Source organism: Salvelinus alpinus, chromosome 9, assembly GCF_045679555.1.
Source record: "Salvelinus alpinus chromosome 9, SLU_Salpinus.1, whole genome shotgun sequence".
Classification (NCBI taxonomy): domain Eukaryota; kingdom Metazoa; phylum Chordata; class Actinopteri; order Salmoniformes; family Salmonidae; genus Salvelinus; species Salvelinus alpinus.
The window spans coordinates 49574726-49589044 of NC_092094.1; the positions used below are offsets into that span (position 1 = coordinate 49574726).

Here is a 14319-nt window from a genome sequence, read left to right on the forward strand (position 1 = left end):
CAGGGTGTGTACTCAGAGCATGCGTGGACCAACTGGCAAGTGTCTTCACTGACATTTTCAACACCATAGTACCCACAAAGCTCATTACTAAGCTAAGGACCGTGGGACCTAACACCTCCCTCTGCAACTGGATCCTGGAATTCCTGATGGGCTGCCCCCAGGTGGTAAGGGTAGGCAACAACACATCTGCCACGCTAATCTCAACACCGGGGCCCCTCAGGGGTGCGTGCTTAGTCCCCTTCTGTACTCCCCGTTCACCCACGACTGCGTGGCCAAACATGACTCCAACACCATCATTAAGTGTGCTGACGACACAACGGTGGTAGGCCTGATCACTGTTAACGATGAGACAGCCTATAGGGAGGAGGTCAGAGACCTGGCAGTGTGGTGCCAGGACAACCTCCCCTTCAATGCGAGCAAGACAAAGGAGATGATCGTGGACTACATGAAAAGGAGGGCCTAACAGGCCCCCATTAACATCGACAGGGCTGTAATGGAGCGGGTCGAGAGTTTCAATTTCCTTGGTGTCCACATCACCAACAAACTATCATGGTCCAAACACACCAAGACAGTCGTGAAGAGGTGCTACAGTGGTGCTACAGAGGGTAGTGCGTACGGCCCAATACACCACTGGGGCCAAGCTTCCTGTCATCCAGGACCTGTATACTTGGCGGTGTCAGAGGAAGACCGGAAAAAAATTCTAAGACTCCAGTCACCCAAGTCATAGACTGTTCTCTCTGCTACCGCACGGCAAGCGGTACCGGACCGCCAAGTCTAGGTCCAAAAGGCTCCTTTACAACTTCTACCCCCAAGCCATAAGACTCCTGAACAGCTAATCAAATGTCTACCTGGACTTTTTACATTGACAACCCCCCCCCCCGCCCCTTTGTTTTTACACTGCTTCTACTCGCTGTTTATTATCTATGCATAGTCACTTTACCCCTACTTACATTGGCTCGGTACCTTGTTATTGTTATGTAATTTTATTGTGTTACTTTTCATTTCATTTTTTACTTTAGTTTATTTAGTAAATATTTTCTGAACTCTATTTCTTGAACTGCATTGTGGGTTAAAGGCTTGTAAATATGCATTTCACTGTAAGGTCCACACCTGTGAAATTTGATTTGTTCACAAAGTTGACATCAGCAAACTGCTCACCCATACGATGCCATACCATCTGCCTGGTACAGTTGAAACCGGGATTCATCCGTGAAGAGCCATCGAAGGTGAGCATTTGCCCACTGAAGTCGGTTACGACACCAAACAACGCAGATGAGCTTCCCTTAGACGGTTTCTGACAGTTTGTGCAGAAATTCTTTGATTGTGCAAACCCACAGTTTCATCAGTTGTCCGGGTGGCTGGTCTAAGATGATCCTGCAGGTGAATAAGCCGAATGTGGAGGTCCTGGGCTTGTGTGGTTACACGTGACCTGTGGTTGTGAGGTCGGTCGAACGTACTGCCAAATTCTCTAAAACGATTTTGGAGGCGGCTTATGGTAGAGAAATTAACATTCAATTCTCTGGCAACAGCTCTGGTGGACAGTCCTGCAGTCAGCATGCCAATTGCATGGTCCCTCAAAACTTGAGACATCTGTAGCATTGCGTTGTGTAACATAACTGCACATTTTAGAGTGGCCTTTAGTTGTCCCCAGCACAAAGTGCACCTGTGTAATGATCATGCTGTTTAATCAGCTTCTTGATATGCCACACCTGTCAGGTGGATGTATTATCTTGGCAAAGGAGAAATGCTCACTAACAGGGATGTAAACAAATTTGTGCACAAAATTTGAGCCAAATAAGCTTTTTGTGCATATGGACAATTTCTGGGATCTTTTATTTCAGCTCATGAAACATGGGACCAACACTTTACATGTTGCGTTTATACACCTTCCTTCCATTTCCATGTATAGATTTAGAGATGGGATATGAGAGATCATCACTGCTTAACATTAATAATACATGCCATGGAACATAAACCTGAAGATCACACTGTTCTGTTATAATATACAGTATGCCATACATTTATTTCAAATCCATAGGGTTTCTCCTGCTGTGCTTCTTTTCTGCCCGTCTGTCTTTTCTACCCTTGTGACTCATATTCTGCCTTTGATAAAGTGGATTAGACTAGTAGTGATGGAAAACGGTCATTTATACTGTAATTTTGGATATTATCAACAGTAAAATACTGTGAAACATTTTACTGCAGCATACTGTAAATTATGGTACATTGTGGGAAGATTTGTGGGCGGGGGAAATAATTGATATATTTCGAATGGTTCTGCAAGTCCATCCGACAGAATTTCAGTACCGTACCGTATTTTTAGAGTTCCAAAAACCTTTTGACCACACTGTAAAAATAATCCTGGCAGGATTCTGCTGTCAATTATGTTCTATAGGCCCACAGAATGCCTTCTCTGTAGCATATTTTGGCCCACATTTGATCTCTTCATGTTGGCCATCTTCTCATTATCTGTTTTCTATCTAAAAACAATTATCATGTGCTTTCACCCATGTAATTAGCTGTTAGGGGTTCAAAGGTTAGGGGGGGTGGGATGACCTGAAATATTCAGCTTTTACAAAATGTTATGCTGTTTTCAAATGAAATACAATACCTTCCTCTTGTTATAGCTTTTAGAAAAATACAGTATATTATTGTAAACTTTACAGTAATGTACTGTTAAACTAAAGTTTCTTTGGAATTTACGGAAACATACTGTACTTGATTTACAGTAACTTACAGGTAACTGGCTGCCGGTAAGTTACTGTAAAAACAACACATTTGATTTTGTTTTACAGTGCATTAGTGGGTGCATGGTATTGTTGTTGCTGGCTCCTTAACATCATTTGAGGAGTGCCTTGTAAGAGGCTATTATTTGTTCTACTTGTTAGTGATAGTGCTGTACGAATTGAGATGGTATGTTATTTAAAGTGATATAATTTATTGTTGATATGCCGTAATGTGTACCTAGCAAACAACCTGCTTGCACTAATCCCGTTTAATTACAGTAAAATACAGTGAAATTCAAAACCCGTTAGTGAGAGTGCTGTACCAATTGAACTGGCCCATTTACTTTTTAAAGTACAATACAGTCAATTCTACAGTATTGTACTCTGTGTCATTACGCAGTACTTGCTTTGATACTGTATTTAGATTACAGTAGGTGTATTGCAATTTGAAATATAGTAACTTATTTGCCCCTTTACTGTCAAATTTACAGCAATTCCTTTACAGTATACTGTAGACTAGAACCAAACAGAATATACCCAGATAGAATATAATTAAATACAGCTGAATAGAACCTAAACAAGTAGAGTAGAACAGAATAGTGTTACCTGGACTGGCATGGCCCACAGGTTGGGACAGAGGAAGAAGAACCACATGAGCTGGTTGGTATCTATGGCTACCAGGTTGCAGATCTGTCCCACTGTCAGTTCTCCCATGGACATGTTAGAGGTGCACAGCCGCATGATCTTATTGTAGATCTTAGTCTGGAAGGAGAAGTCAGTCAGACACATCATAGGGAAACAGAGCAAGGAATGCTCCACCCTCCGAAACCTGTAATATAGTATAGTTACCAGAGGACCTTGCCTTACTATAACTCACCTAACATGTGATGTAGTTTGGCTACTCTCATTCTTAGTCCCCCCCCCCTGCTATACATGTATAATAATGGCAACATAATGCCAAAATAAAAGGAAACACTTGAGTCAATTATTTTTTGTATTTGTCTTGAACTTTTATTTAACTAGGCAAGTCAGTTAAGAACAAATTCTTATTTACAACGATGGTCTACCCTAAATGTGGGATAATAACAGGTGCTTCCAAACAGGTGTGGTTCCTGAGTGAATTAACATCTCATCATGCTTAGGGCCATGTATAAAAATGCCCAATTGCCCATTATTTTGGCTACCATGGCTAGAAGAGATTTCAGTGACTTTGAAAGAGGGGACTCGAAGGAGCATAGGGTGTTTAATAAAGTCTGTGTGTGTGTCAGTCAGTCAGTCACCAGATCTCAACCCAATTGAACACTTATGGGAGATTCTGGAGCGGCGCCTGAGACTGCGTTATCCACCACCATCAACAACACGTCCAATTATGGAATTTCTCGTGTAAGAATGGCGTCGCATCCCTCCAGACCCTGCCAAGGTGCATTGAAGCTGTTCTGATGGCTCGTGGTGGCCCAGTGCCCTATTAAGACACTTTATGTTGATGTTTCCTTTACGTCGGCAGTTACCTGTATGTCATTGTATATATTGACTGTACTCTCTAGGAGCTCTGCTGGGTTTCTACCATAGACAGACACACTGGACAAAATTGATGTATTGATACTGCAGATGCTTTTGTAACACTAATCCCCTGTCTCTAAGTAATAGAGAATGGGGATAAGCATGAGGGGCAGAATGTCTTCACACAAATCTCCATTGACATCAACGTGGGATGCATGTGAAAGTCTGCAGAGATCCTTTTTGCGATGTGGTCCCTATTGTATATAGGCCTACAGTACAGTACCTGTATAGCCCCTCGTAAGTTGATGCCCGTCTCGATGGCCACATAATACGAGGCCTGGAGGAAGGTTCTCTGCAGGATCAGGGCAAAGAACAGCAGCACGGCCAGCACGTATGCATTCGCCAAGAACTCTTGAGAGGAGATAAAGTAGACCCCCAGCAGCTTTATCTGAAAGCACAGCGAGAGACACAGACATTGACCCAGTCAGTCAGTACCCCCAGTCAATATCCTACTCACATAGACAGGAGCTGCCTGCAGGGAGGGCAACGGGTAAAAAAACCCACATACGGCGAGTCTGACTGACTGTCATGACAAGTTCAAAATCTCTCAAAGAGAATATGTACATCAGAGGGGAAAATGGTTTGATTTTCTATAAGGAAATTACATTCATTACTACCCCGTTGAGAAAAATAACTCCCAGACATTCCTTAAGATGATCAATGAACAATCTACTTAAAAGTAATCCGCTGTATCTTTCTTATCTAACACTCTTGATCATGCCAGCTATTCTTGGCACACCCTCTCTCTTTCTGGCTGTACTGTAATGATGATGGATGTCTTTAGAGTCATTCAGTTCTCCCAGTGAATCACACCAAGGTTGGGGTCATACTGTATCAAATCCACTATTTTAAGGAAGTTCAATCAATGACAGAAGTCATCCTTCAGGTGCTGTCCCTAGCCTTGGATTATGCAGTCAAGGGTCTCAGGTGAGAAAGATATCTTATTTCTCATATCTCTGAGGAGCCATTAAAACTAGGACAGGTAATACGTCATTCTAGCTTAGATATCATTTGGCAAGTCTCTCTCTCACACTCTCCCTCTTCCCCGTCTCTCCCGTTCTCTTTCACCCACTCACACAGAGACATTTCACAATCTTTAATGGTATACAGTCGACTCCTGTCCTAAATGTATGTCAAATGAATGCAAATGAATACTTTGTTTGAGTACACTGCCCTTCAAGTTCCAGCTTTCCATTTCTCTCTGGACATCTGGACGCGCCATTGCAGGGAAGAAGTTCCAAGCCATTGCATTATTCAAAAGTTGACCACACCTCTTTTTCTTGTCAGCCTACAGTCTCGTGGCATCATTTTTAGCTCGACAGCACTTTAATCTCTTCCAGGGGCGACTATTTCAGTCTACCCTCGGCCCAAACACAATGTCAAGATGGAGACAGAGCCAGAAAAGAATGCCGTTTTCCTTCTATGAGTGTCTACAGACAACAGGTCCACCCCACTGTTTCCAAATCAGCTCCTTTTTCAGATATTCAGTTTCGTAACCTCTGACAGAATCATAACGTACCTTCTCTTCGGAAGAATGCATTTACCTTAAGCTTTCTACAAGTAGCCACAGAACATTTCTACTGTTACTGAGCCAAATCAGAAATATTCCATTACGCAACTATGTGACTTTCAAACAACAAACGGAGGTTCTATTATTACAGCAGGAGAGGAGATCTGACAGATGCGTCCATGTCCTGTCTGCTCTGAGTGGAATATGAGAGTTTGAGACGGACCGACAGACAGCAGCATGGTGAGGTCGCCAGTCATTAGCCTCATAAATACTTAATTGGCTTAAAATGAGGAGTTCACCTTTGAGGAAGTGTGTGCTTTTGGAGGACCTGACCTTTTAAAAAACGGGAGATCAAGTGTGTGTGTGTGTGTGTGTGTGTGGGTGCGGGCATGCACCTACAGTTGAAGTCATTAAAACTCGTTTTTCAACCACTCCACAAATTTCTTGTTAACAAACTATAGTTTTGGCAAGTCGGTTATGACATCTACTTTGAGCATGACACAAGTAATAAGGTACCATGTTCATCTGTACAAACAATAGTACGCAAGTATAAACACCATGGGACCACACAGACGTCATACCGCTCAGGAAGGAGACGCGTTCTGTCTCCTAGAGATGAACGTACTTTGGTGCGAAAAGTGCAAATTAATCCCAGAACAACAGCAAAGGACCTTGTAAAGATGCTGGAGGAAACAGGTACAAAAGTATCTATATCCACAGTAAAACGAGTCCTATATCGACATAACCTGAAAGGCCGCTCAGCAATGAAGAAAGAAACCACTGCTCCAAAGCCGCCATAAAAATGCCAGACTACGGTTTGCAACTGCACATGGGGACAAAGATCGTACTTTTTGGAGAAATGTCCTCTGGTCTGATGAAACAAAAATAGAACTGTTTGGTCATAATGACCATCATTATGTTTGGAGGAAAAAGGGGGAGGCTTGCAAGCCGAAGAACACCATCCCAACCGTGAAGCACGGGGGTGGCAGCATCATATTGTGGGGGTGCTTTGCTGCAGGAGGGACTGGCGCACTTCACAAAATAGATGGCATCATGAGGCAGGAAAATTATGTGGATATATTGAAGCAGCATCTCAAGACATCAGTCAGGAAGTTAAAGCTTGGTCGCAAATGGGTCTTCCAAATAGACAATGACCCCAAGCATACTTCCAAAGTTGTGGCAAAACGGCTTAAGGACAACAAAGTCAAGGGAGTGGCCATCACAAAGCCCTGACCTCAATCCCATAGAAAATTTGTGGGCAGAACTGAAAAAGCGTGTGCGAGCAAGGAGGCCTACAAACCTGACTCAGTTACACCAGCTCTGTCAGGAGGAATGGGCCAAAATTCACCCAACTTATTGTGGGAAGCTTGTGGAAGGCTACCCGAAACATTTGACCCAAGTTCAACAATTTAAAGGCAATGCTACCAAATACTAATTCAGTGTATGTAAACCTCTGACCCACTGGGAATAAATCATTATCTCTACTATTATTCTGACATTTCACATTCTTAAAATAAAGTGGTGATCCTAACTGACCTAAGACAGGGGATTTCTACTGGGGATAAATGTCAGGAATTGTGAAAAACTGAGTTTAAATGTATTTGGCTAAGGTGTATTTAACTTCCGACTTCAACTGTATGTGTGTCCTTGCCCATCAGTGTTTGCAGGGATGGGCAAAAATGACAAAATATAGATAGACAATACCATAAAGATCAATGTATCAAAATAAACAACAAAATACTTATATTTTGTAATGTAGTTAATTAAAATACATGTAGCCGGCACAAACAACAACAACATTCTCAGTAACGGTTACAAAAAGGTTTTACTTACTATGACCGTGATATGTTGTTGTTTAACTGCCTTAGTTGTGCAAGTAAATGACCAAAATGTAAAATTACATGTGAAACTGAATATACTGGGTGGAGCTCACTAGCATAATACTCAGCATGCTTTACAATTGTTCATTTTTAAATATACATTTAGTTAATTTAGCAGACGTTTTTATCACACCCATAGTGCTATCAGACTTCTGATACCAACACAGGGTGAAAATGTGAACCACTATAAAAAATGGAATAGAAAAGTATTTTGTATTTTGAAAATACAAAATACATTGTAGTGTAGTTCAGCCCAGTGTAATTGAAATTACGAAACACTCAGAAGTAATTAAAATACATATTTCAAATACACGTAACATAAATACTGCCCATCTCTGAGTATACGTGTGGGCTGTCTGTATCTAACTCCCTAGCTGTGACCAGAGATGGGCAGAATTTCTGTCACATGTATTTTAAATACGTATTTCAATTACTTTTGAGTATGTTATCATTTGTATTTCACCAGCCTGAACCACAATCCAATGCATTTTGGAACAAGATACTTTCGAAACCTCTAATTTGTATTTTCAAATATTATTTTTTTTATAGCGGTTCACAATTTTGTGTCCCTCTTTCACCCTGCATTGGTATTAGTCGTAACATATTTTTGTTACCGTTATGTTGTAGTGAAGGCGTGTACTTGTATTGTATTTAGAAATGTCAAAATATCTGTATTTTATGTAAATACAATAATTTGCTAAAGTATTTAGTATTTTAGTTTGATACATTGGTCTTCTGAGTGTATTGTATTTGCTACAAGATACATTTGGCTGACTGAGATGCTCCCTCCTCCTCCTCCTGACCATGTGTCTCACTTTCAGCCTGCATTGGTAATCAGAAGTCTGATGGCACAATGGTGTGATAAGAATGTTTGCTAAATGACCAAAATATAAATGTAAAAATTAACACTTGGTATTATTGTAATGTGCTCTGCCCCCGAAACAAAGCCAATAATAATACCTATTGTTTTTTGTAATTGTTACATTTAGGTCATTTAGCTTATTCAGAGTGACTTACAGTCAGTGCATTCAAGGTAGATAAACAACCACATATCACAGTCATAGCAAGTAAAACAATTTTTTTGTTTGTTACCGTTACAGAGAATGTTGTTATAATGAAGGCGTGTACTTGCAACTGTATTTTGTATTTTGAAATGACAAAATACCTGTATTTAAGGTAAATACAATACTTTGCAAAAGTAGTTAGTATTGTAGTTTGATACATTGGTTTTTAGAGTATCTTGTATTTGTTACAAGATACTGTACATTTTGGTGGATATTTTTCCCATCTCTGGCTGTGACGGAGATGCTCCCTCCTCCTGACCTACCTACAGATTTTAACACCAGATATTGTTATTTAACCCCCCAAATTTGACCATTACACTGGTAGTTACAGGTGCGGCTATACAAAACGTTGCCAGAGATTTGTCAACTAAACTGATATTTCCGATACTATCTTTGTCCTCATAAAATGTCGGTGTCCCATTGCAGGGGGTCTGTTTGAATTTAGAAAATGCTCCATTATTAAAATAAATACTTTGGGGTGGCACCTGTCTCAATCAATGAGAGAAGATTAGAAAAATACACACATTGTTTGATTACTTTCACGGACCAAAACATTTATTTACTTCAAACAGACCCCCTGCAACTGGACACTGACATTTTATGAGACTCCTGTTTCCACAAATCGAGGTATCGCCAATATCAGGTTAGTTGAAAAATCTCTGGCAACATTTTGTATAGCCACACCTGTAACTACCAGTATAATGGTCAGATTTTGGGCAGATGAATCACATTATCTGGTGTTAGAATCTGTAGCTACCTCTGACCCATCCATCTGACTTCCGAACTTTCTTGATTAGCTAACATTGATTGATTTCCTTTGTTTTCTTACATTTCTTGATGTATACAAAATTGAGCTTTTAGCTGCCATGTATACAAAAAAAAAAAAAAAAAAATATATATATATATATATATATATATAAAATAATAAATAATAATAAATAATATATTCTCACCGGGGGCTGTATGGTGCGATTCTCCTTGCTGATGTGGTGGACAATGCCAGAGATACAGAGAGGCCCAGCAAAGCCCAGCAGGTCAGCCAGGAAGCGAAAGGTGATGCTGATGATGAGGGGACGTCCAAACGCCTGGCATAATGCCCTCCAGATCCACTTAGGGTCCTGCGGCATGGAGCCCAGAGGCCTCTGCAAGAGGAAGAACATCATGATTACAGTATATCAGGTAAAAAAGTGAAAAATCACATAGCAAATTGGCCAGTGTTAAACTAGAGTTGATTTTTCAGTCTAACATTTGTGTTGATTCAGGTGTTAAATGAACTGTGTAAGTGTTAAATTAACACATACTGTGTTGGTGTTAATAACCAGTGTTAAACCAAAACCACGTCCATTGTTATATTTCACAGCGTGCTCCATTTGCAGGTTCATTGTTCTAACTGTTTGTTTCAATATCTATTATTTTTATGAATCTTATGCTACTCAAATATAAATAGCATATTTTTTTTGGGGGGGGGGGGATTTATTGCACTCGTTACTGAAATGGTTGTTCCTTATTTAGATGGTTTAGGTAGTTTCATACCTTCTTCTACCCAATCCAGAAGTCATTCTGAATGCAGGTTGTGGGTGAATACAAATTCCAAACGTTGGATATCCCCACTCTGGCTGGATTCCAATAGGAATTACACTTCACTTTGCAAGCCATCATAATGTGACTTGCAGGCCTGAAAACCATGAGGTTGAGGGCACTGTACTAGGGTAAAACTAGGCCCTCAAAATAAGGTTTTATTAACTAATTGTATTGTGTTGAAGAATACAATTTAAATCATGGATTTGCTTATAATCAATGGATTTGCTTATAATCTCACTTGGTGAAGGCAACAGGACAATGAAAAATGACTGCAACAACCATTTCCCTGTCACTAACAAACACAATCACGGGTGGTAACTACAATTCATCAGAAAGGCAAGGCACCCTGTGAAATATACAAATAAGGCTTTACACTAAGCAGTGTGTTGATTTAATACTGAAATGTGTGGACCCATATTGACACCGTACCAGTGTTGAATTGAACACTGTCAGTGTTGATATAACACTGGAGAATTTGCTGTGCAAGATTCATGTAAAGTGCTATCTAAGTTCCTATTAAGGAATCGGAATACATTTCTGCTGTATTGCAGCGGCTCTCACGGTCAGTTCTTTCTAAGAAATGTCTCCCAACAGAAAAAACTAGGTCACACATCAAAAGGCTGTTAACGTGACATGAAAAAGTAATTGGCCGGGGGGAAAAAACAACTGCATACCCAATTTGATCAGGAGCAGTGCACCAGCCACACACAAAAAAAAAACTACAGAATTAGGACAAGCATGGAACCCCTGCTGGCTCGCTGTTTCTGTTGCATCTTGGGATTCAGTGTTTAATGAGGGAAGAAGGAGAAGAGCGTAGTTCTCGTGCTTCTCATCTCAGTGGTTCCCTAGTAATGATGTCCTCCCAGTTCTGCCATCTCATGAGTTCAGTTTTAATCCTAGCGTACTGTGACCTCACAGAAGAGATTAGCTCAGATCACCAGCATTCAGGCACTTGTGTGCAGTCAAAATGTTTGTCTGATCTCAATATTTTGAACAAAGGTTTAAACCCTCCATGTATACTGTATGAAGGATAAATATTCAGAGGCCAAGCATTTTGTATGTTAAACTATTTATTGCAGTTATACCCCTGCCGCTGACAACGCGTTGTGTGATGTTTACACATTTAGAGTTTGTGATGATCAGAGAGAGCGTCTGGCTACTCTGGCTAGAGTAGTAAACAAGCCACAGCCTCTCGGTCTGTGTGTGCGCATGTGCAAGTGGGTGTGTCCTGGTTTTCCCACTCCTCTCTAGGGGGTGAAGGTCCTGGCTTGGAGGCAGCCTCTGGTCAGCCTTTTTGATGCAGAGAGCACAGGGGCAGATGCATAAATAAACAAATAAACCACATTTGGTTCTTCCGACTTCCGAAAATGACCTTGGTGTGTGTGTGTGACTTTCCTGTTTCATGGATACAAATGTGCACGTCACGTCCCAAGCCATTCATGTGTTCTAGCTCATTTAGGATTTGTCACTACACACTAACTGTCATAATCAGACCCTATGTATATTTTCTCTTGGGCCCCATCTCAGCCAAATCCAAATATGTATTTATGCATATGGTTTCTAGTTTGACAGCAACGAACAGATGTTCTGTTCATACCCTAGTGCTGTACTGTAGTGTAAATACCCATATGCTTGTTTTAACCCTGCACTTGTTTCAACCCACCCCAGAGCGACTTACAAGTAGTGCATTCATCTTAAGATAGCTAGGTGAGACAACACATCACAATCGTATAAAATACATTTTCCATCAACAAAGTAAGAGACCAGAGGTGGTGAGACCAGAGGTGGTGGAGTGTAGGACTCAGGATGGGGTGTAGGGTTTGAGCATAACCTGAAGGTAAGAAGGTGCAGAGTAGCAGGGTGACATGGGAGAACTTGGGAAGTTTGAACACCAGGCGGGCTGCGGCATTCTGGATAAACTGCATGTGTATGATGGCACAAGCGGGGAGCCCAGCCAACAGAGTGTTGCAGTAGTCTAGACGGGAGATTACAAGAGCCTGGATTAGGACCTGCGCCGTATCTTGTGTGAGGAAAGGTCGTCCTCTACGGATGTTGTAGAGCATGAACCTGCAGGAGTGAGTCACTGATGTTTGCAGAGAACGACAGGGTGTTGTCCAGGGTCACACCAAGGTTTTTGAACTCTGGAAGAGGGACAATGTGGGGTTGTTAACCATGATGGAGAGGTCTTGAAGCGGGCAGGCCCTTCCAGGGAGGAAAAGCAGCTCCGTTTTGTCGAGGTTGAGGTGGTGGTTCAACATCCAAGTGGAGATGTCCGACAGCCATGCAGAGATGCGTGTCACCACCTGGGTGTCAGAAGGGGGTAATAAGAAGAGTAGTTGAGTGTCATCCGCATAGCAATGATAGCAGAGACCATGTTTGGATACGACAGGATCGAGCGACTTTGTGTGAAGAGAGAAAAGAGGAGAGGGCCTAGAACAGAGCCCTGCGGGACACCAGTAGGAAGAGCACATGGTGCAGACAGATTCTCTCCACGCCATCTGGTAGGAGCGACTTGCCAGGTAGGATGCAATCCAGGAGTGTGGAGAGGAGGACCTGATGGTTCACAGCGTCAAAGGCAGCAGATAGATCTAGGAGGATGAGAACAAAGGGGTGAGAGTCAGCTGTGGCAGAGCGGAGAACCTCTGTGACACAGATAAGAGCGGTCTCAGTTGAGTGAGTCGCCTTGAAGCCTGACTGGTTAGGGTCAAGAAGATGGTTCTGAGAGAGATAATGAGAGAATTGGTCAGACGTGGTTCTTTCAGTGAGACACAACACGTGGCAGGGGTCAAGGATCAAAGGCCACAACAGGGTCAGGGTTTTCCAGTGCACACTGGACTCTGAGGTCAATGAGACAGTTTCGGCTGCTTGTGAATCCACACCACACTTCCTTCCAGGAGGAGAGAAGGATTAGAGAGATGAAGGAAGGGAAAAGAAGACTAAAAGATTAAGAGGAGCAAGGTCATTATCATTCTACTGTGAACACTGCGACTTTTTGACCCCTCACAGGGTGAAAGAACTCGACATTTCATGGGAAGAAAGTGGGAAGAGTGTGTGTGTGTGTCTGTGTGTGTGGTGACTGGGTTTGTCCCTCTGCTACTCTGTGTGATGATTAAAGTCTCACGTTTCACATATTCCGGTTGTTTCAAATCAACATATAAGCAAAATAACATTATTTAGCCTGCAGAGATGGCTTGGGATGTTACCAGAAATGGCTTGGGATGTTACATGATCTTATTTCCTGTGAAACTGGACAGTAACACACAGTAAGGGAACCGGAACGTTGGATGTGTGTGAGTGTGTGGCGGGATATATCTGTTCAGTGTTAACTAGAGAAGACAATCATCTATTTGGAAATCCATCTCAGTTTTACGGATGCATGTAGTCAAATCACCACAGGCCATTGGAGAACAGAGTTGAATTGTTTAGAGAACAAGTAAAATCAATGCTTTTTAGTTAATCCTGTTGACATTTTATTTAAACAATCCAACTGGGAAAGCTGCATTGACGCAAGCTAACAAAATGCAATCCAAACAGAATATGTCATGCTTCAAAGAAAGATCCATATCAACCAAAACATACTGTGCAATCTGTTCTTATATAAACACTTAATACTGTCTTTATTTGTCACTGTGTGGAACATCCAAACTAATCCTTGCACTGTAAAAAAAAGATGCATTGTAATATTTGGTACAGTTGTTTTACGGTAACTAACAGGTAACTGGCTGCCAGTAGTTACTGTAATATCTGAGCAATGACAAACAGTACATTACTGTAACATTTACTGTATAATACTGTAAAAATAAATTCTACTGTAATTGTAATGAATTAATTCAATTCATTGAGGGGAGGTGGGGTTTGCATTTTACAGTATTTTACTGTAATTACATGGGATTGGTGCAAGCAGGTTGGCTGCTAGGTAATGTATTTTCATATTACAGCAAATCAAATATATACACTACTGTTCAAAAGTTTGGGGTCACTAGAAATGTCCTTGTTTT

General features: G+C 41.4%; 1 protein-coding gene across 4 annotated transcripts in view; it reads right to left on the bottom strand.

The window, feature by feature from the left end:
- LOC139530269 (ATP-binding cassette sub-family C member 8-like) overlaps positions 1-14319 on the bottom strand; it is a 129112-nt gene that overhangs the window by 69248 nt on the left and 45545 nt on the right. For all 4 annotated transcript variants that reach the window (XR_011665994.1, XM_071326515.1, XM_071326516.1 and 1 more), the window contains exons 7-9: positions 9694-9882; positions 4510-4674; positions 3333-3488 (exon numbers count right to left, since the gene is read on the bottom strand). Coding sequence is in view for 3 of the 4 variants with exons in the window: in XM_071326515.1 (XP_071182616.1) it covers positions 3333-3488; positions 4510-4674; positions 9694-9882 (510 nt within the window). In the remaining variant the exon portion in view is untranslated. The remainder of the gene's footprint in view (positions 1-3332; positions 3489-4509; positions 4675-9693; positions 9883-14319) is intronic.